We start from the raw sequence: 21,088 nt of genomic DNA on the forward strand, positions 1-21,088 counted from the left end.
CTGTGCACAGCAGACGTGACTCGGGGCGGCGTCTTGGGGGGTGGGGGAGGGCTTGGACACAGACCGCGCCCGGCGGCATAGCCCCCAGGCTGCAGGGTCCACGTCTCGGCGGCCCGCCCAGTGCCAGCGAGACGGAAGAGGCCTGGACCCACCTGCTGTCTGCTCCTTCCCTGCCCTGGACACGCATCCTGATGCGTGTCCCAGGAAGGTTCCAGCTCCCGCCAAGTGGGGACCAGCTTTGTGAGGCCGGGCCTGGCTGGACATCCTGACGGTCCGGTCTGTTGCCACCTCACCAGACCCCACCAAGCGGAGTCCTGTGTCATCGCTGGGGCACAGCTGCCGGGCCCCATCACCACCCCCACGGGGTGCCCTGCGACCCGGTACCACACGCAGCGCGGGACCTCGTGACCAGCTCCTCGGCCAGAGCCTGGAGGCCAACACGGAAGCTGGAGCTGCCTTAAAGGGCCACTTTATTTGGGAACTGCGGCTACACTGGTGGGCCTGGCAGGCATTCAGCACAGCCTCTCTGTCCCCACGGGCCTGGAGTGCTGAGGAACCAGCGACCCGGCCCCGGCTCCCCCGGCCCGGGACTCTGCTTAGCCGGGCAGTGCGTCCCGGGAGGGAAGACGCGGCCCCGGCACGGGGGCGGAGGAGGGCCTCTCCAGGGCCTGTGGCTCCTCGATGGCCCCTGGGCCATACGCCGGCCTCCCCTACAGAGCAGGGGCTGTGGGCTCAGTCGCCCACCTCCCCGGGGGTCCCGGGGTGGCCCCCGGTCTAGCTCCTCCCAGGAGGTGAGGGTGGGGGCGAAGGCCTCCCTCCCTGAGGGGGCAGGTGGGTGTCTCTAGACAGTCATTCGTGGCTGTACGTGGAATAGAAGCCTTTTAACCGCGTGGTGGCTTCGGAGCCTCCGGCTTCTGGCTCGGCTTCTGGCTCGCCTCCTTGCCCAGATGCTTCGAGGTCTTCTGGAAGTTGGGTGTGCGCCCAGCCGGATGCGTTTTCCTTGCTGGGGAAAGAGGACCCAAGTGAGGTGGACGTCAGCACAGGACGGCTGACGGCGGGAGGGCAGGGGGGGAGGGTCCACCCCGCCCACAGCCCGCCAGGTGATGGTCGAGGAGAGGCCCCTCCCTGGCTCTTGGTCCCAATTCATTCCTCTGGGGAATCCAGGAAGCCACCGACATCCGGACCAACCCCCACCCCCACCGCTGGCAGAGAGCGGCCAGCTGCCGCGCAGCCCCTCGTGGCGGCCCGGGCAGGCCAGAGTGGGGCTCTGCAGGGGACACACGGGGCACACGCTCTGCTCCCGTCCAGGTGACACCAGCCTGCCTTCACCTGGAGACAGAAGTCACATTTATAATCAAAGTGCTAGCCCTCGTTCAGGATAGAGAACAGATTCTCTCACCCCATACCCTAGTGAACGTGGAAAGACTGGAACCAGGGGCTAGGTTCCTTCTGGAAACAAGACAGGTGGCAAGTCACAAGTCAGAGCCGTCGAGAGTGCGGGCCGAGGCCGGGGCAGGTGCCGCGGCCTGTGAAGGGCGGCAGTGGTGGCTCTAAGCACATCCCTCCACCCCTCACGCGGCCCTGAGGCTGGGAAACGTCTCTAGCTTACGTGCACTGCGGGGCCCCACCTGGGAAAGCAGAGAAACCAGCCAGCCAGGACCCTCTCGGGAACCTCAAAATACACAGCCACGTCGGCCACTGTCCCAAGCAAGAGTGACAAGCGGGAAAAAATACTGGGAAATGTCTGGCATTGAGATGTCACAGCCGCACGGTGGCTCGACCGCAATGACCCCCCCCCACCCCCACTCCCCACTCCACAGACACCTCAGGATGCTGGACGAGTCAAGGACATTTACAGAGTCAGGAGCCGTCTGAGGTCACCTGAGTGAGGGTCCCTATAGGCCACACGGAGTGTGGGGGTGGGGCAGACACAGAAATGCCCCTGGGGGATGGCGGGGGGGGGGGGGGCGGTTCTGGAGCCGACCCCGGGCAGCCTGGACACAGGAACAGCAGCTCTCTGCTGGCCAGACGGGCCGAGAGAGCTGTGTTGCCAGGGCTCCGCCCAGAAACGGGGCTCCCCAGAGCACAGGGCTCCCTCTGGTCACGGGAGAGGGAGTGACAAATCCCCCGTGATGGGAACTCAAATGAAAAACTACAACATGCCAAGAACACCCAGTGCCCAGAGCCATAGCCTGAGAACACGGGTAAGAGGACAAGCGGTCTACAAAGTCGGTGTTGTGTGGTATCCCAGAGAAAGAGATGGAAATCGTCAGGTTAGAACGCGTCCATTGTTTAGAAGAAAACAAAAGACTGGGGAAAGCACCAACAGAAGCTGAGGTGGGGACCCCCCACAGCAGGCAGGACCCCACAGGAGGCTAGGGACCCCCCACAGGACCCCTGAAAGCAGGGAACCACCCACAAGAGGTAGGGACGCCCACAGGAGGTGAGGACCCCCCCCACAGAAGGCAAGACTCTACAGGAGGCTAGGAACCCCCTACAGGAGGTAGAGACCTCCCCACAGGAGGCGGGCACCCCCAGGAGGCAGGGACTCCCCCCAGAAGAGGCGGGGACCCCCCAGGAGGTGGGTTGGCAGTAATTCCAGGCCTCCAGGTGGGTGGGGGGGGTGGGCTGAGCCCCCCCATAGAGATAAAGCCCCACTGCACCGGTCCCCTGGCTGTCAGCCTGAATGCGGCCCCCAGGCTACGGAAGACCTTACGGTTTGAGTCCCTCAGGATGAAATTCTGGAAAAGGCGAGTCTGTAGGGAGGGAGCACAAGCAGCAGCTGCCAGGGGCTGGGGGAGAAGAGGGCACGAAATAAATGGTGCTGGGCCACGGACCAGTCACAAGGGGAAAGAGAAAACAGGGCCCCTACGTCACACTGGCAACAACAAATCTATCGGGAAGGAATACGGACAAAAATGTGGAAAGCGACGCTTTGGAACACGGGCAAGACAACAGGACAGCGCGAGCTGAGGGTGAAGCGACCTTTCCCAGACACGCAAAGATGAGGTGGCCGGCCGCGGCCGCGTCAGCATTCGGTCCTGCACCAGAAAGACCAGACGCGGAAATGCAGGCCGTGGAATATGTAAGAAGCTTCTACCATCAAGGGAAAAGGCAATCGTGTAGAAAACTGTGGGCAAAGAGCACACACACACACACACACACAGAGCTAAATCACAGACAGGGCACTCCAAATGGCCAATAAATAATACATAGGATAAATAAAAATTGAATACATGTGAAAAGTCTCACAGTGGAAAGCAATCCCATGAGTCTGTTAGGGACGCAGGAATGAAGAGAACCTCACGAGGGAGAAGACAGAAGGCTTCACTGCACCTCGGTTCCCTTCTGGAAAAACCAGACATCAGATGAGCAGAGCTCCGTGTGGACGTCTGGGCGGGGGTGGTGCGTCAGGGGCTCCTCTCATTATTTTGTTGATTTTTTAAGATGTGCAGTGTTGAGCCAGGTCAGAGCCAGGTTTTGCAGAGCCTTGAAACTTTGGGAAGGAGGGGCGGCTCTTTAAAATAAAAGGGCCCAAACCACAAACAAAACGAAGCTGGCCACCCTGGCGTGTGGTCAGTCTGCGGACACGGCCAGAGGAAGGGGACAGGGGCAGGTGCTGGCTCGCCAGGCTCCAAGGGATGGGGGGAGCGGTGCCTCCGCTCTGTGGCTGGGAAGGACCCCAGGCTCCCGGCCCTGGGTTTTCGGTGTCCTTCCCAGGATGCACCTGGCCACCCCAACACCATCTCTGCGACAGTCACAGAACGCTGGGTTCCGGGCGGAACCCTGACAAACACGGGTTCCAGGCCTTCTGTGTCCATCGCCAACATTCCGGACCGACCGTCCCTCTCCGTCCCGAGCTCATCTCTGGCCGCTCCCCTCTCAGGCTCCCCGAACCACCCCCGTTCCCGGCTTCCTGGGGGTCTCCTCCCAAGGCTCCCTTGACCTTACCCGGCCGCCCCTCGGGGCTCTGCCCGCTCTCCCAAGAGCCCAGGTATGGAAGGCCTGGGGAGGGGGCGGTGGCGACCGGGCTGGTCCCTCCACCTCCCCAGCACTGGCCCTCCCACTGCACCTCTGCCCCTCCCCGCACCCTGAAGACCATCAGCTTTGCCGGCTCCATCGGCTCCCTTGATGAGTGAGGCCCAGCACCCCTCTGCACCCGTCCCCTGGTGCAGGGTCCCCTCCTGGACCCTACCTCCCCCAGAGCGCACCTGCTGCAGCCACCGTTCGCCCCCCGTCCTGCTGGCCAGCTCCCCAGCCTGAGCCTCCCTCCCTCACCCACTGTCCTCCTGACCGTCTCTTAAACCTGATCTGGGCTCTGCCACAGCCCGACTCCGTCTAGAGCCACAGGCGCCCCCAAGCCTGCCCTGAGGCCGCCATCCGGTCACCCCGTGACAACCCGCACCTCTGCTGTCCTGCCCCCGCCTGCCCCACCTCGACTCCCAGTGCGGCCCCCCGGGGCTGGGGCAGGCCACCTGTTTCCCAGCCTGAGAGAGGACCCCAAGGGCCCAGGGGGGTGGCTGAGTAGAGCCTGGAGGGGCAGGAAGACGGGAGCAAGGGGCGGGGACGGGTGAGCACACAAGCTGGAGCACGGGAGGGCGGGGCAGGTGGGCTAGCCCCAGACCGCTCTCAGCAAACTGGCCCCTCGAGAGCTGCCTGAGTCAGCTGCCTGTCAAGTCCGGAGCTCTGCCTGCTCAGCAAGCAGCCGGCTACACACATCCACGCACAGAGACACGCACCCTCCGCAGTCCAGCAGGGCAGGAGAGAGTCCCACACTCCGGGCTCCCCCTCCCCAGTCCCGGGGGCAAGCCCTCTTCCCACGGCAGAGCCCTGAGACCACTCCCACCCCCAGCGCAAGCTCGTGTCCCGGCGATCGTCCATCACGGGCCACGTCCACCCCCAGGGCTCTGCCACATCTCCCGTGAGCCACCGTGGGCGCTCTCTGTGGCCCGGTTCCCGCGGGTGCCCCCCACGTGCCGGGCATTTCTGTGCCGAGCTCTGCCCCTGTCCCACCAGGCCCTTCCCCTGAGCACCCGTCCCTCCCACGCCCACCGCCCGGCTGGCCTCCACTCCTGCCCTCACGGCCCTGACGCTCAGCGGAGCCCCCAGACGGACTCCAGCCGGGCCTTCCAAGGCCTTCTCCACGGTGTCTAGGTCCTCACGAGTCACCAGGCCCCGCACGCTGTCCCCGCTGACCGCACACCCCCACCCACGTTCCTCCCACGCCCAGCAGCGCCCTGAAGCACAGAAGACCTGAGTGTTCCTCCCCTGTGTGACTTGGGCACGCCCACCTCTTCTCCGCCTTGAGCATGTGACTGACAGTCCCAGGGGCGCCAGACCCCCAATGACAGAGGAGCCCACAAAGCAGGGGCCTCAAAGGTCCTCGGGCGCAGGCCAGCAGGGAGACGGGTGGTGGCTCGGCGCGGGGCCTGCCCTGGGTACAGGCCTCCTCGTCCTCCTGGGACGTGCACGCTGCAGCAGGGCCTGAGTGACCAGAACTCCCAGAGAGTTCTGGGAGAGTTCGCAGAGAGCCAAAGGGCGTGCACACTGCAGCCAGAGGAGAGGGGAGGCGGGTCCACCCACGGCAGCCGGGCGTCCGGGGCACCTCGTGCTCAGAGGGAAGCAGGTAGAGCGGCTCAGCGACATCACAGAACTTTCCGAGGAGGGAGCTGAACTCTGCAGGACCCCCCAGGACAGGCGACCAGGGGGGCCCCCTCCTCGCTCCACACCCTGGCAGTGTCCAGCTTCTACTTGATGTGGAGCAGAAACAGCTCGGCCGATAGCGGGGAAAGCCGACCACAGGGACAGCGAAGGTCTGAGCTGTCCCTGAGAGTCAGAAGACCAGCCCGGCGGCCCACGGCACTCAGGACGTGACGGGCGGCTGCTGGCTGGGATGCACCTGCTCTGGGAGGGGTCAGAGGACGCACTGCATGTCCACCGGGGCCAGCGTCTCCACAGCCCCCGCACGGAACTGGTACAGAGCCCCACCCATGCCTCGGTGCCCAGCAAAGAAGGGCGAGGTGAGAGGCGGCTGCTTCAGCATTTTCTGAAGACGGAAGGCACCGGATTCCTGATGAGCAGGATGTCTGGGTGACAGAGGCAGGCCTGAGCGTCGCCGGCGGTGGGGAGACTGGGCGAGGCAGGGGCGCCTCACACATACGTGAAAACACACACAGGCACCACGGGGACTGGACAGACAGATGAATGGGTTAAGTGACGTCCGGAGGCAAAGACTCAAGCTGGAGGGACTAACTTCGGTGTACCTTTCCGTAAGATGCATCTCCATCCTTTTAAGAAATTGGTGGTGGCAAAGCTCTCCCCTGTCGACACAAGGCCGCCACGCTGCCAGCTAATGTGAGCCCCGGAGGGGATAAAGAGTGAGCCACAGACACGAAAAAGGAACGGGATCCCCCGCTGGATCGTCCGTCGGCACCCGCAGACCCTGCCACCAGCCCAGAGGCTGTTCCCGACAGGACGGGAAGCGGGAAAGCCCCGGCGCCAAGGGAGGTGGGCCTGTGCAGCGGCCGGCTGGGCCCGCCATCAGTGCGGCCGGGGTCCCCACCAGCTGGTGGCCTCACAGCGGCTGAGGTTCTCCCGGGGTTCCTGTCCTGGGGTCTGGCAGACACGGCGTATCTCCCACACGAGAGCTCTCCCTTCTAGAATAGACTCCCGGGGGCCAGGGATCCGGTTATCTTGTCCCCTACGATATTGAGGTGCCCAGAGCACGGCCATCAGAGAGGAAGTGCTCAAGGCACAAGTCAACCCAGAAGCAGAGAGGACTCCACTGGGCAGCTGTCTGAGAACGGGAAAGGAGGAGCCACAGGGATGTTTGAAAGAGGGCAGGGCACTGGCAGGGGCGGGCCAAAGCAGCCGTAAGGGGGACTGTGAGCGACGGGCGCAGGGAGCAAGGCAAGCAAAGGACTCTGACAGACGCCAAGTGGATGCGGGAGCAACGCGGGGGCCCTGTGGCTGCGCGGAGCCTCGGTGGCTGCAGGGACAGAGGGGAGGGAAGGGTCAGTGGCGGCAGGAGGTTCCGGAAGTGGCCTGATTGGGGCCAACTTTGAAGGCGGAGCTGAGCAGACTCGCCACAGGACTGGGTGGGGGAGAGAAAGGTCCGAGAGCAGCCGGGGTGACGCCTCTGCACGGGAAACTGTGACGCTGGGCCCGGAGGGCACATCCCCGCCTGGAGGCCCCCCCAGCGCAGACGCCGCGCCCTCCCAGTCACTCTGGACCGTCAGAACAGTTACACGAGGACAACAAGGCGCCTTCTGACCCGGCAGACCCCGTCCGCGTGCAGTAACGGCCGGCACCGTCACAGGTAAACAGAAATGCCGCAGGGGCCTCAGCCTGGAGAGTCCGGGACTCGGGCACCCTGGGCACACGTGGCTGGCAAGCGAAGGGTTCCCGGGGTCCCGTCATCACTCGGCCTCCGGGACAGTTCTTGCCGGGCGGCTCGCAGATCTTACACGACAATTCACTCTAGGCTGACTGGACAATTACAGGTGAAACAATAACGCGTGAAGATCGCTTGTCGAATCTGGGCCCTGTAACCTCTCCATGTGGGGACGGCTTCCTAGACCTGCCACCAAACCCGACCCGGAAGGACCAGATTTGATGACAGAGTGAGAAACCCCGTGCAGCTAAACTCGAACTGGGAGAAGAAGGTCGTCCGCACAAGAGGCCGGGGGGAGCCCTCCCGAGGCTCCAGGAAGGGCGAGCATCTCCAGTAACACGAGGAAAAGCCCAAACACAGGATCACGCGTGCAGAGGACTTCCCCGTGTACACGCGCTCCCTGGGAGGTGGGACATCGAACTTACTGCCGACGCTTGCGAGGCACCGGGCGACCGGGCGCAGACTCGCTCACCAGCCTCACAAGCAGGCTAAGAGGAGGAGGCGGAAGACGAGAGCGCTCCGAAAGCCCGAAAACACCAGAGGCGGGGGGTGTGTGCGCACAGCATTGCGCCACCGGTGAGCCCTGAAGCCACCGGGCGCCACACCTGCCTCCGCTCCCTCGCGGAAATGGTGCGGCGCGCACGGCGCATCAGAAAGGCAGGTCGAGGTCACAAAATGGGTCGTTTAATTAAAAACAAATGGAGGGACACATGAAAAAACCCGTGTGCGCACACGCACAATGACAGATTAGAACCTGCTATGTTCAGGGTGTCCTTGAGTAGTAAGACTAGGACGATTTCCAACGGGTTATTTTACTGTGGTTTCACATGTGTTTTGTATTTGCTCCCTCAGGGGCAGAGAGAGAGGGAGACTGAATCCGAAGCCGGCTCCGGGCTCAAGCCGTCAGCACACAGCCCCACGCGGGGCTCGAACTCAGGAGCCGTGAGATCAAGACCTGAGCTGAAGTCGGACGCTTAACCGACTGAGCCCCCCAAGCGCCCCCGTTGTGTTCTTTTTTAAACAATAGGTGTATAAACACGTGCATCATCAGAATAAAAATCATCTTCATTTGGGGAAAATTATGTTGCAGAAAAACTTTTAATAGCATAGAACGATGTCTGTGGCTACGTTTAGAACCTATCGACCGAGCCCCCACTTTCAGATACGTGGTGGGGGAGGGGGGTCGCGTGCCTCTCCGGGGCTGATACAAAGCCGCACAGCTCCACTCACGGCCCTTTCTCCTCCTGCCCAGGCGCCTTCCTCACCCCCTTACGGGAGCATCACCTGGGAGCCCCCCGGCCAGCTTGCCACCAAGGAGCCAAGAGACCGAGGAAATCAGGCAAAACAGCCACAGGCAGGGCTGCCTTGACCAGCCAAAAGCCGGCCTTGTTGGGGTCCCCACACGGGCTCAGTCCCCCCCCTTTCCCAACCATTCCTCCCACCTGCCGGCCCCACTCCCTGCCCCCTGCACACGCCCACCACCTAGTGCTCTGAGCGGTCACGCCCCAGTCCTCAGACCTCACTGCCCCTTTCCTCCCACCCCTCCAGGAAAGCAGACCCACCACCCATGGCCCAGCATCGCTGCAACCACGCCAACGACCCACAGGCACCCCCACGGTCACCTCCATCTCAGTCACAGGTGAATTCCACGTGCACCGTCCCCTCTAGAGCGTGCCTGACCCACACAGGCACTCAGCAAATGCCCTTGGGAGAAATGAACGCCCCAGACACCAGTAGGGAGCAGGGAGCCTGGAGTCTCTGAGCAGGAACCGAACCGATGGAGACCCAGGGCTGGGAGCCCCTGGAAAGGGGCCGCAAACATCCCCCCGGGCGCAGGAGTGACCTCCCCACGGTCATCTCTGGACTGCGCTCCAGCCGTGACCCTCATCCACCCAGCGTGCCCGTCTCCTGACAGCCGCCGGGCAGGAACGGCCAGGGAGACCCTAGGGTAGGGGCGGAGCAAGGCAGAAGGGGTTAAAAACATCCCCAGTGGGGCCACTTTATTGCGAGGCCAGGAGGGATACATTGCCACGCACAGCCCCATGGGTGCAGACCGCCTGCCCCCCGCCGGCCGCCGCGCAGGGCCCTCCCGGGCCTCGGGCATCACGCCATTACTGAGATTCTTCCAGCAGGTGCGGTTCCTCCAGGTGGGCCTCTGGACCGGGAACTGGCAGGGAGCACGGAGGTGAGGGCCCGGGCTGCCCCCGGGAGGCAGGAGCGCAGAAGGGCCACCCCCGGTGGGCCTGCCAGCTTGCCCTACCACCCGGGACACGGCGCTCCCCGCCGCACACGGGGTGACGAGAGCCCCCCCACCCCACCGTGCCACGCCTGGCCTCACGCTCGCACTCGTGTGGCACGCATGGCAAGGACTGAGCGTGAGCCGTGATAGCTCTTCAGAGGGGGGCTTCCCAGCCCGGGGTCTGCGCGCCTTGCCCAATCCGGGCGCACCCCACGGGAGCCCGCCAGTAAAATCCCCACTCTACCGAGGGTGAACGTGGAGGGCAGAGAGTCAGATCTCAGAGAGCCACGGACCCAAGGGCGGGGATCAGCCCGGCCTCTCTGTCCTACCACACCAAAGACAGGCTCCAAGAAAGGGCAGCCAACACCTGCCCCTCCCTCCGCCTGGTCAAGTGCCAGGGGACAACTCTGCACACAGCTGTGCTCAGCACTGGCACCCTCGGGGGGCCGTGGAGCCCTGGTGTGGCGTCGCCACCCACGAGCCCGTACCTCCTCCTCAGGTCATCCCAAAGGAGGGGAGGCGGGGAGGATGGGCTAGCAGGAAGCTTCCAGAAGCAGCGCCAAGGCCAAGTGCCCTGTGATCCAGGGAAACCAGTGCCCACCGGGGCCCCCACGTGTCCGGTGGAGCCCCCGTGTGGCCGGCAGAGCCCCCCGTGTGTCCAGAAGGATCCCCCGCCGTCCACAAGAGCCCTCACGCGTCCAGCGGAGCCCCCACGTGCCCAGCAGAGCCCCACGTGTCCAGCAACGCCCCTCACACGTCCCATGGGGCCCGCGGATCACGTGCCAGTTCTGTGGCGCCCAGGCCACGCCCGCCTCCAGGGAGCCACGGTCACATGACGCCCGGAGAAGGACCAGGTAGGCTCAGTGTCTACGCAACAGGCCCGTCTGGGAATTGTGGCAAGTGGCTTGAATCTGAGAGACTTCAGGGAATAACCGACCCCCGCGCTCAGCCACCCCACGGGCCGGTGCCCCTGTCCTCACACACAGCAGGCCCCACGCAGCCTGCCCGGCGGCTGGACTCACCGATGGCCAACAGGCTGCCACAGTCCCTCTTGTGGAAGTCACCCCAGGCCCTGGTCTTACAGTACTTGCTACAGGTCAGGATCCCGTAGCAGCGGGTGCAGGGCACAAGGCGCACCCCAATGGAGCGGCCGCACTGGTAGCAGAACTTGAAGAAGGGGATCCTGCAAAGGAGCCACACGGGCAGTGGGGCAGGGCCCGCCGTCCGTGCCCGCCCGACCCCGAGCTCCGGGCCCTTCCCAGCCGTCCCCGCCGGAGCCGCCGTCCCCCTCACAGGATGGCCACTCACATGCGGACAGAAGACCCAAAGTCCCCGTCCAGGGATGTCCGGCACGGGGCCGGTTAGAGCGGGAAACACACTCTGCCGCCTGAAAGCCCGCCACCAGGGCCCGGAGGAGACGATGCCGAGGCGTCAGAGACCCTGACGCGCCGCAGCACGAGGGGAGCAGACTCCAGCGGGCACCCCGTGCGACTGTGAGTGAGCCTGGCACCCCCACGCCGTCTGCCTCGGGAGCAAGGCGAGCCCCGGGGTGGACGCACCCCCGGCCTGTCCCCGCTCCTCACCCCCACCTCACCCAGCAGGCTTCACTGGGCGGGCACCTTCCAGGACGCCCACGGGGGTACGTCTATAAAGAGATGGTTCTGGAAAGGCCGGGTGGTTGCAGAGCCATGACCTCGAGGAGGAGCGGGTGGGGGAGGGGCTGGGAGGGACGCAGGGGCGCAGGGCAGCACCAGCAGAGACGTCTCTGAGAGGCGGAGCCCAGGCTCAGACCCCACCGGGCCGCTCCAGGACGGCACCCGTGACCCCAGCCACGGCCCGTGTTGCTCAGGGCTCAGAGGGAGCAACGCTGTCCTGGGCAGGGGGTCAGGCCGGCCACACCGTCCGGCCCACCGCCACCCTCAGCCACTTACGGCTCCTGTTCCTCCAAGTGGAGCTCCTTGGACAGGCTGGTGCTTTTCTGCTTCAGCCTGCGGTAGGGGGTCAGCTCCGCTGCACGGACAGAGAACCGTGTCAGTCCCCGCGGGCCCGCCTGGTCGCGCCGTGGTGCCCTCGGGTGTAAGGAGCTCTGAGCTGCCCACCTCAACCACCCTCCTGCCGGGAGACCACGCCCAGCACTGCAGGGAACTGGGTGGGGGACCCCAGGCCTTTTACAGCCCAAGGCAAGTCTGAGAGACAGGGCGGAGCCTGGGGCCATGGAGGAGTCCACGACCTCTGGGGAGGGGGGCTTCACCCCTCGGCCCCCCTCTGCTCCTGCATCCTTGGCCTCGCACCTGCAGCCTCCTGGCCACCCTGCCCCTCTGCCACCAGGCTTCTTTGCCCTTGGCCAGCTCACGACACTCTCTGGAGCGGACGCTCCTGGCTCTGCCGTCTGGCAGCTGGCAACGGGACGCACCCGAGCTGGGGGGCCAGAGGCCGGTGAGCCCCCCTAGTTACTACCGGGGGTCCGCTGCGCCTCTCCGCCTTCCTCTCCTTACACAGCACATCAGTCCTCCCCAGGAAGGCCGCCTGACCTCTAATTAGGCAGGAACCCCACAGACACCTGCCGGCCACGAGAACAGAGACGGTGGGGCCCCCCTTCCTCCCCTGTCCCTCCCGCGCCCACCGGCAGCCAGGGCTGCACCCCAGCCGCCACAGGGGCTAGAGCGTGGGCCCGGGGAGCCGGCTCCGTGACCGTGCACACAGAGTCAAAGCCACTGTGGTGAACACCGCGTGGCACCAGGAGAGGGGACGGTAAAGCCGAGCTGGACGCGGGATCTCGTGGTGCCGCAGCATCACGGCCACTCGTTTCAAAGGACACGGGCAGAGAAAAGAGAGCACCTCTTTGTTAGAGCGCCGGGGCTCTTTAACGGCTCCGGTGACATCCCCTCCACACTCCATCCAATTCACGCGTTCAAGTGCACGGTTTGATGGCCCTTAGCGCATCCACAGGTGCGCAGCCATCGCCGTGACCAACTGTCCAACGTGCTCATCACTCCAAAATGGAACCCTGCCCGATAACCACCACGCCGTGATTCTCCGGCCGTCCAGTCCCAGGCGGCCGCCGATCTACTCCGTCTCTGCGCATCTGCCTAGTTTGGACGTTTCACGTGAATGAGCTCATACAGTGTGTGTGTGTGTGTGTGTGTGTGTGTGTGTGTGTGTGGTCTCTGGGGACCAGATTCTTCCGCTTAAAATAACGTTTTTGAGGCACATACACGTAGCAGCACTCCACTCCTTTTTCCGGGTGAGTCACATTCCATCATGTGGATGTGCCACAATTTGCTCATCCATCCATCAGTTGACGGATATTGGGGTTCTTTCCATCCTCTGACTTGTGTAAATGCTGCTGCTGTAGACAGTGGAGCACAAGTTTTGGGCGGACTCTTATTCTCCGTTCTCTCGCCTTTCTACCCGGGAGTGGAATCGCTGGGTCATACGGCGACTCCGCAGCTAACATTCGAGGGAAGCTGGACTGCTCTCCCAAGAGGCTACACCGTGGTACGTTCCCACCAGCCCCGAACGAGGGCTTCCTCCACATCCTCGCCAACACGCGTTGCTTTTTGATTACCGTCCTCCCGGTGGGTGCGAAGGGATTCTCTCAGTGCAGTTTGATTTGTCCGTCACCAATGACTAATGATGTTGAGCATCTTTTCATGTGCTTCATGCCCATTTGTGTATCTTTCTTTGGAGAAATTTCTATTCATACTCTTTGTCCATTTTTTAAAAATTGTTTTAATATTTACTTTGAGAGAGAGACAGAGGACAAGTGGGGGAGGACAGAGAGTGAGGAGACACAGAATCCGAAGCAGGCTCCAGGCTCTGAGATGTCAGCACAGAGCCCGACGCGGGGTTCGAACTCATGAACCATGAGATCGTGACCTGAGCCGAAGTCGGATGCTTCACCGACTGAGCCACCCAGGTGCCCCGTCCCTGTTTTCTTTGATGAGACTTGCAGTCCAAGCTGTCACATTTAGGTCTTCGATGCAAATTGAATTAAATTTGGTATATGGTGTGAGGTAGGGTCAAACTTCATTCTCTTGTGTCTGGATAACCAGCTGTCCCAGTACTATTTATTAAAAAGTCTGTTCTTACCCTCACTAAAAAGCCTTGGCACCCTTGCTGAAAATTAACGGACATACACGTGGCCTTACTTCCGGGATCTGTATTCCATCCATTGTTCCGTGTGTGCCTTTGTGCCGCCACACTGTTTGTATTGTTGTTTTGCAGTAAGTTTGTCATTTTGACTTTAGGAAGCGTGAGTCCTTCAACTTTGTTCTTTTCTTTCGAGATTGCTATAGCTATTCTGGGACCTTTGTAATTCCATGTGAGTTTTTAAATTAGCTTCTTGGTTTGTACAAAGTAGACAATGGGATTCTGATACGGAGATGTCTTTCCATTTATCGAGGCCTCCTTTAATTTCAGCAATGTAGTGTTCAGAGTATAAGTTTTGCACTGCTTTTGTTAAGTGTATTAATAAGTATTTTATTCTTACTGATATCGTAAATGAAACTGTTTTTTAAATCTCAGGCTGCAGGGGCCAGGCAGCCTGGGCACAGAGGTTGGGTGACTGGGACACAGAAGTCAATCTGTGTTGGGCCACAGAGTACAGGCCTTTCTGGGGCACAGAGGTCAGGCCGTGCTGGGGCACAGAGGTCAGGCTGTGCTGGGGCACAGAGGTTAGGCCTTTCTGGGGCACAGAGGTCAGGCCGTGCTGGGGCACAGAGGTCAGGCCTTTCTGGGGCATAGAGGACAGGCCGTGCTGGGCACAGAGGTCAGGCCTTTCTGGGGCACAGAGGTCAGGCTGTGCTGGGGCACAGAGGACAGGCCTTTCTGGGGCACAGAGGTCAGGCCGTGCTGGGGCACAGAGGTCAGGCCTTTCTGAGGCACAGAGGACAGGCCCTTCTGGGGCACAGAGGTCAGGCCGTGCTGGGGCACAGAGGTCAGGCCTTTCTGAGGCACAGAGGACAGGCCTTTCTGGGGCACAGAGGTCAGGCCGTGCTGGGGCACAGAGGACAGGCCTTTCTGGGGCACAGAGGACAGGCCGTGCTGGGGCACAGAGGCCTGGTGGCCAGGGCAGCATATGGCCAGCAGCAGCTGCCATCCGGAGGGGAGCATCTCCTGCCCAACTGCAGCCAGAGCAGCGACCTGTGCTGCTCCTGGCGGGTCACAACCCCAGCCCCTCGGTGACACGGGTACAAAGGCCACCATCTCGGGTATGTGACTCTATCCTTTCTGGGGACGCTCCGTCACGCAGAGGAGACGTGGCCGGCCGGCCAGTGAGCTGAGGGGCCGGCCCCGCACTGCTCCCCATGCTCCGGGGAAGCAGGCTCGGCTCTCAGCTGATGGTCCCGCGCCCGCGCGGCCGTGCCCGCCGACACCCACCTCTTTTGCTCAGGTACAGCATCTTCGGGTCCCACTGGCTCTCCTTGGCGAAGACAGCGCGGCGCAGCTGGAGGCCCATGTATTCCAGGATCTGCTTCCGGGCCAGGAGGACCTCCCGGTCCACCGGCATCAGCGCGTAGAAAGGAGAGTGGGCGATCTTCCGGTCCTGCAGCCCAGCGCCAGGTTACCGCCAGGGACCGCAGGGCCCCAGCCCCCGCCCTGGCCGGCCACCACAGGAGGGGACACCCCGCAGGGCCCCAGCCCCCTCCCTGGCCGGCCACCATGGTGGGGGGGGGGGGTGACACTCCGCAGGGCCCCAGCCCCCGCCCTAGCCAGCCACCACGGGGGGGACACTGGCGGAGAGCACACGTCCTAACGGTGGGGGCAAAGCGGAACAGCGCTCAGAACGCTGGCGCACAGGCAGCCACACCAGCAGCCACACCAGCAGGATGCACTGGGGGAGCCCACGTCTTCCCTTCCACAAGGCCAGGGGTGGGCTTCCGTCAGGCGTGAGGGGCCTGTGGCCCAGCCTTGCCCGAGAGCCATCGACGGCCCCAGGTCCTCTACCCCTATCGCCAACAGGCGTGTAAAGCCGTACCTGGTAGAATCTGAAGTACCCGTAATCGACAGCCGTGCCCACAGCCACCTTGTCCCCCTGTGTGAGCGTCACAGGGTTCAGGATGTCAGCCCCGTAATCAATGAGCCGGTCAATCTGTGGAGAACAGAGCCTGTGTCACATGTGCACGGACGCCCCAGCCAGCAGAAAGCAGGATTCGGAACCAGGGTGCCCGGTGCTGTGACCCAGGTCACCTGAGGCTTCCGAGGCTCACTCACTGGGCGGCGGGAGGGCGGCCCCGAGGACAGGGCCCCAAGCAGGAGAGCAGGTGCCACCAGCAAGGAGGACTGTCGCTCACATTATCCAGGGGCCACCCTCCCGGGCGTGTGGAGAGTCAGCAGACGGACCGGAGAGACGTGCCGACCTCACGGCTGGGAAGTCAGCGCGGAGCACAGGCTGGGCCCCCCTCGGGGAGCCCCCCGGACACCCCGCGTGGAGCCGCCACAGGTCTGTAACTGGAGTCTGTTACCGTCCCGGTCCCCAGACTGGAAGCGACGGGAGAGCGAACGCCAGGCCGGTCCCGCTCACCACCCCGTGCCGACGCGGCCCGGGCGCGCAGTGACCGTGGGCGCGTGGGCGCACCCGTGCGAACGCAGTGCGTCGGTTCGTAGGCGTGCGCGAGGGACCTCTGGCGCCCACCACAGCAAGGTCTCAGGCTGGAGACTTACCACGTTCCACTCATAGCGAATGGCACCCAACAGAGGTGCCCCCGCTCACGCCGAGGAGGGAGGGGGCGAGTTCCGTGAAGAGGTCTCGTGGTGTTAGTTTCGGCGCAGCATCTTAACAAAACCGCCAAACCACCGGGCCCAGTGCAGCCCAGTATGACCCGATGCGAACCGGGCCGTCATCGGCCGACACCGCCCGTACCGCCTATGGTCCACTTCCTAGCCGAGCGGGGCCGCCGGTCGGAGATGCGCAGCGGTCCCCAAACAGCCAGCAGAGCACAGTGCCAGCGGGTGGGAGGCCCCAAGCCTGTCCTCAAACGTGCTGACCACGTTCGCAGCCAGAACCAGAGGCACCAAAGGACTCTCTTGTTCCAGAGCCCTGACAGCCCCACGTTCCCCCACTGACGCATGCATGTAGCTGCGGACGCTGGGACCGGGCCGGGGGGGGGGGGGGGGGTGCCTTTCACTGGGGAAGCACAGAGAGGAGGCCAGCCCTCTCTGCGTCGTCTCTGCTGCACCTGGGCTTTTCACACCTCACAGATACACCTTGCGGTCGCAAGGGCAAGAAGCTGGCTTAAAGGACTTGCTCAGGGGTCGAGGAGGAAGAAATGCAGTGGCTTCTAAAGCTGGCTGCAGGCTCGGGTCAGGGCAGGAGGAGGTGAAGGATGCAGTCGCAACGTGGGCTGACCCAGAGGGGAAGGAAGGCCTGCCGATGGCAGGACGGCGGGGGTCCGGGGAGGGCCAGGTGCCGCACGGCCCTACCAAACATCTGATAAACGCGGACTTTCTTGGCGTGGCGACGTGCTGGACGGCCCCGCCTGGAGCCAGGCACACTGCGGGCTGGCTGGCTGGCAGAGGGAAGTGCCAGGGAGGCCGGAAGGTGGGCAGGGGAGGTGTTGATAACTGGTACTTCTGGGTGAGGCAATATGGCATCACTCTGCTGTTCTTTTATGTTTGTTTTCGTAAAAAGTATTAAGTGAATAAATTTTAAGTAATTAAGTCATTGAAAAACCGACTGAGTTGGCTGATTTGGGGCCAGGGGCAAGAACCCACAGGGCTGTTGGGTCCCCTTGAGGCACCGGAGAGCAAGGCAGACATCAGAGGCTGAGGGGACCAGGGGAAGGCTCCGAGGTCAAAGAGGAGACAATTCAAGGGTGAAGAAAGAGAGTCCTTCCACCTGCCAAACAATCACGGAAGCAGATAGCACAGTTGGGGCCAAGCGGAAATACCCAGCCCCGAATCCGGGACGAAGCACGGAGAGGCCCCAGAAGCCCATCTGCAGGCATTTCCAGGTGCTCAGAGGACAATCTCGGGACAAAATAGGGTCCTCAAAACGGGATCTGGAAATAGGATCTCAAGAAAAGGAGTCTTACTTTTCCAAAGAAGACAGAGGGCCGACACAAGATGCCCCGCATCACTCATCGTCGGGGAAATACAAATCCAAACACCGGTTAGAGTGGCTAAAAGTAACAACCCAAGAAACAACGGGTGTTGGTAAGGATGCGGAGAGAGGGGAAGCTCTTGTACCGTTGGTGGGAAGGCAAACTGGTGCAGCCGCTCTGGAGAACGGTGAGGAGGGTCCTCAAGAAACTATCCAGCAATTGCACTACTAGGTATTTACTCAAAGGATACAAAAATACTGATTCAAAGGGGTACATGCACCCCAGTGTGTACAGCAGCCCTATCAACAAGAGCCAAGCCAGGGAAAGAGCCCAAGTGTCCTTCGGCTAAATGAACGGATAAAGAGGGTGCGGTGTCGTATGCAACGGAATATTACTCGGCCATCAAGAAGAAGGAAATCTTGCCTTTTGCAACAACGTCGACGGAACTGGAGGGTGTTACGCTAAACGAAATAAGTCAGAAAAATAAACATATGACTTCACTGATCTGTGGAATTTAAGCAGAACGGCGGAGCGTATGGGAAGGGGGGAGAGAGGGAGAGAAACCACCAGAGACTCTAAACGATAGAGAACGTGGGGTGGGGGCGGCGCCAGATGGGGGAGGGGCGCTGAGGAGGGTGCTTGTTGGAATGAGCCCTGGGCGTCCTTTGCAAGGGATGAGTCACCGAATTCCCCTCCCGAAGCCAATCCCACGCTGTACGTTAACTAGAATTTAAACGAAAATGTTCGAAAAGAAAGGAAAGGAGTCTTGGTTCTTTTTACATAAAGTTACGCCTCTGTCAAGTGCGACGGCCTCCAGAAAGTCAGGGTCTCATTCCGCCTCCGGCTTCCCCCTCTGGCGCTCACAGCTCGCAGGGAACCACGCTGCGACCCTCGGTGGAGCCAGGGCAGGGAGGAGCCCACCGAGAGCCGAGGCTGTGGGGAGGGACTTCTCCGGGAAGGGCCGTGGAAGGCCCAGGGAGGGGAGGCGGGAGGCAGCAGGGGACGTGCCTCGGTGCCCGGCAGAACCAGCTGGCAAGGCAGGAAGGGACTGGGAGGGGACAGCGGGGCTTCCGGGACCTACAAAGCACAGAGTGCCTCCTGGTCACACTGAGCCCACCTAGAAGAACAGGGCCGACACCAGCGAGCCACGTCCATGGACAGGACACGGCCCCCCAGATGCCTTTCCGGCAGGTCCCTGACCAGGACTCCCGGCCGGTGCCCGCTCTGCATGGAAGGTCTACGATCCCGCAGCCCAGCCAGGGTGATGGCCTGCGACTTCCTTGAGTTAAGCCAGAGGACTTCTGTCTGGCCTGCTGAGCGGGTTTGCACTTCACATTTCTTAGGCCGAGAGAACACAAAAGGCAAGAACTCTGTATTGTTTCTCAAGGATCTGAACACCACAGAGGAATGAAGGCTAGACCGAGGGTTCTGACACAGCCCCCCCAGACCCTACACCCTAGGGCCTGCCGCCCTCCACGGCCACCCCTACACCATCACGCCTCGCCCCTCCCTCCTCACCAGGGCCAGCTTGCTGTCCATGCTCCTCTGGTGCTCATAGGTGAGGTCACAGGCGACACACAAGGCGTTGCCCAAGCCTCTGGTCAGCAGCAGGTTGGGGTCAGCTCCGTGGGACAGAAGCTCCTTCACGATCTGGACACAGACAGGCTCGTGAGCCCCCGCCAGGTCCCCTCCCTCACATGTGGAGATCGTCCCCGGAGTAAGGCTCCCACAGTTCTGAGCACAGAGACGGCCACACCTGGGCCTCACGGGGGCCCCACCTGGGCACTTGCTGTGCCTCTCACTGCTGCCCGGCTCAGAGCGCAACGCTGGGGCATGGAGAGGGCACGCGGGGGCCCCCAGGGAGGGCCGCAACACACGCCGGGGCAGCCCAGGCCTGGCACTTTCTCTGCACGCTGTCCGCTTGCTCCAAAGTGCTCCTGGCTCGTGTCCTGCTCTCCGGCCCGGGGGCCAGCGTGGCGCCTGGTGCACCTCCCGGAAGCCCTCGTCCCTGAAACCCGTGTGCCTTTGCCCTCCGGGCACCTGAGCCACTGCGCTCACCTGACCAGACGCAGAGTGGGGCACATCTCACTCGCTCCCTGCCGGGTCCCCAGCCACTGGCCCGAGTGCCACCAGGAAGCCAGGCGTGAGAGCGGCTTGGCTGGACGTGACACACACCGTGGGGCTCTCTCAAGAGCTTCCTTGCCCCAGAAGGCAGCTCTCCACGCTTCCGTGCCCCACCTACCCACCCAGGCACAGAGCAGGTGCACCAGCCCTCATCAGCAACGCCTTCGCCTCCTCCAGGCCTCTGCCGACAGGTCACCTCCCCAGGGAAACCCTTCATCATTCTCTATCCCTTATCCGGCTGTTACTGTCTTCGTAGCACTCATCACTGACTGAAATGCTGTGACACACAGGATTACGGTCTGTCTCCTGCGACTAGAATACAGGATCTTTGAGAGCAAAGACCTTGTCGTATTTGACACCTAATGCCTAGAATGGTGCCCGCCCGGCACACAGTGGATGCTCAAAAATAACAGTGAAGTGAAAGGATGAATGGATGGATGGATTATAGATCAAAGGAAGGAAGGGAAGGAAGGGAAGGAAGGGAGGGAGAGAGGCAAGATGGATGATGGATGGATGGATGGATGGATGATGGATGGATGGATGGATGATGGATGGATGATGGATGGATGGATGGATGGATGATGGATGGATGGGTGGATGATGGATGGATGGATGGATGGATGATGGATGGATGGATGGATGATGGATGATGGATGGATGGGTGGATGATGGATGGATGGATGGATGATGGATGGATGGATGGATGATGGATGGATGGATGATGGATGGATGGATGGATGATGGATGGATGGATGGATGGATGATGGATGGATGGATGGATGATGGATGATGGATGGATGGGTGGATGATGGATGGATGGATGGATGATGGATGGATGGATGGATGATGGATGGATGGATGGATGGATGATGGATGGATGGATGGATGATGGATGATGGATGGATGGGTGGATGATGGATGGATGGATGGATGATGGATGGATGGATGGATGATGGATGGATGGATGATGGATGGATGGATGGATGATGGATGGATGGATGGATGGATGGATGATGGATGGATGGATGATGGATGGATGGATGGATGATGGATGGATGGATGATGGATGGATGGATGGATGGATGATGGATGGATGGATGGATGATGGATGGATGGATGGATGGATGATGGATGATGGATGGATGGATGATGGATGGATGGATGATGGATGGATGGATGGATGATGGATGGATGGATGATGGATGGATGGATGGATGGATGATGGATGGATGGATGGATGATGGATGGATGGATGGATGGATGGATGATGGATGATGGATGGATGGA

General features: G+C 61.9%; 1 protein-coding gene across 12 annotated transcripts in view; it reads right to left on the reverse strand.

Annotated features, from left to right (window-relative positions):
- Positions 1–447: 447 nt before the first annotated feature.
- The window catches only part of ANKMY1 (ankyrin repeat and MYND domain containing 1), a 54,601-nt gene continuing 33,960 nt past the window's right edge, over positions 448–21,088 (reverse strand). For 8 of the 12 annotated variants that reach the window (XM_042950787.1, XM_042950788.1, XM_042950784.1 and 5 more), the window contains 6 exons: positions 19,196–19,327; positions 15,613–15,726; positions 15,015–15,180; positions 11,564–11,642; positions 10,655–10,815; positions 448–1,003 (listed from right to left, as the gene is read on the reverse strand). In XM_042950787.1, the coding sequence (XP_042806721.1) occupies positions 882–1,003; positions 10,655–10,815; positions 11,564–11,642; positions 15,015–15,180; positions 15,613–15,726; positions 19,196–19,327 (774 nt within the window). In that variant the 3' untranslated portion in view covers positions 448–881. Of the gene's footprint in view, positions 1,004–9,367; positions 9,561–10,654; positions 10,816–11,563; positions 11,643–15,014; positions 15,181–15,612; positions 15,727–19,195; positions 19,328–21,088 lie in introns of those variants that run through there. The other 4 variants (XM_042950793.1, XM_042950795.1, XM_042950785.1 and 1 more) reach the window with 3 other exon arrangements.

Source organism: Panthera leo, chromosome C1 (assembly GCF_018350215.1).
Source record: "Panthera leo isolate Ple1 chromosome C1, P.leo_Ple1_pat1.1, whole genome shotgun sequence".
NCBI lineage: Eukaryota > Metazoa > Chordata > Mammalia > Carnivora > Felidae > Panthera > Panthera leo.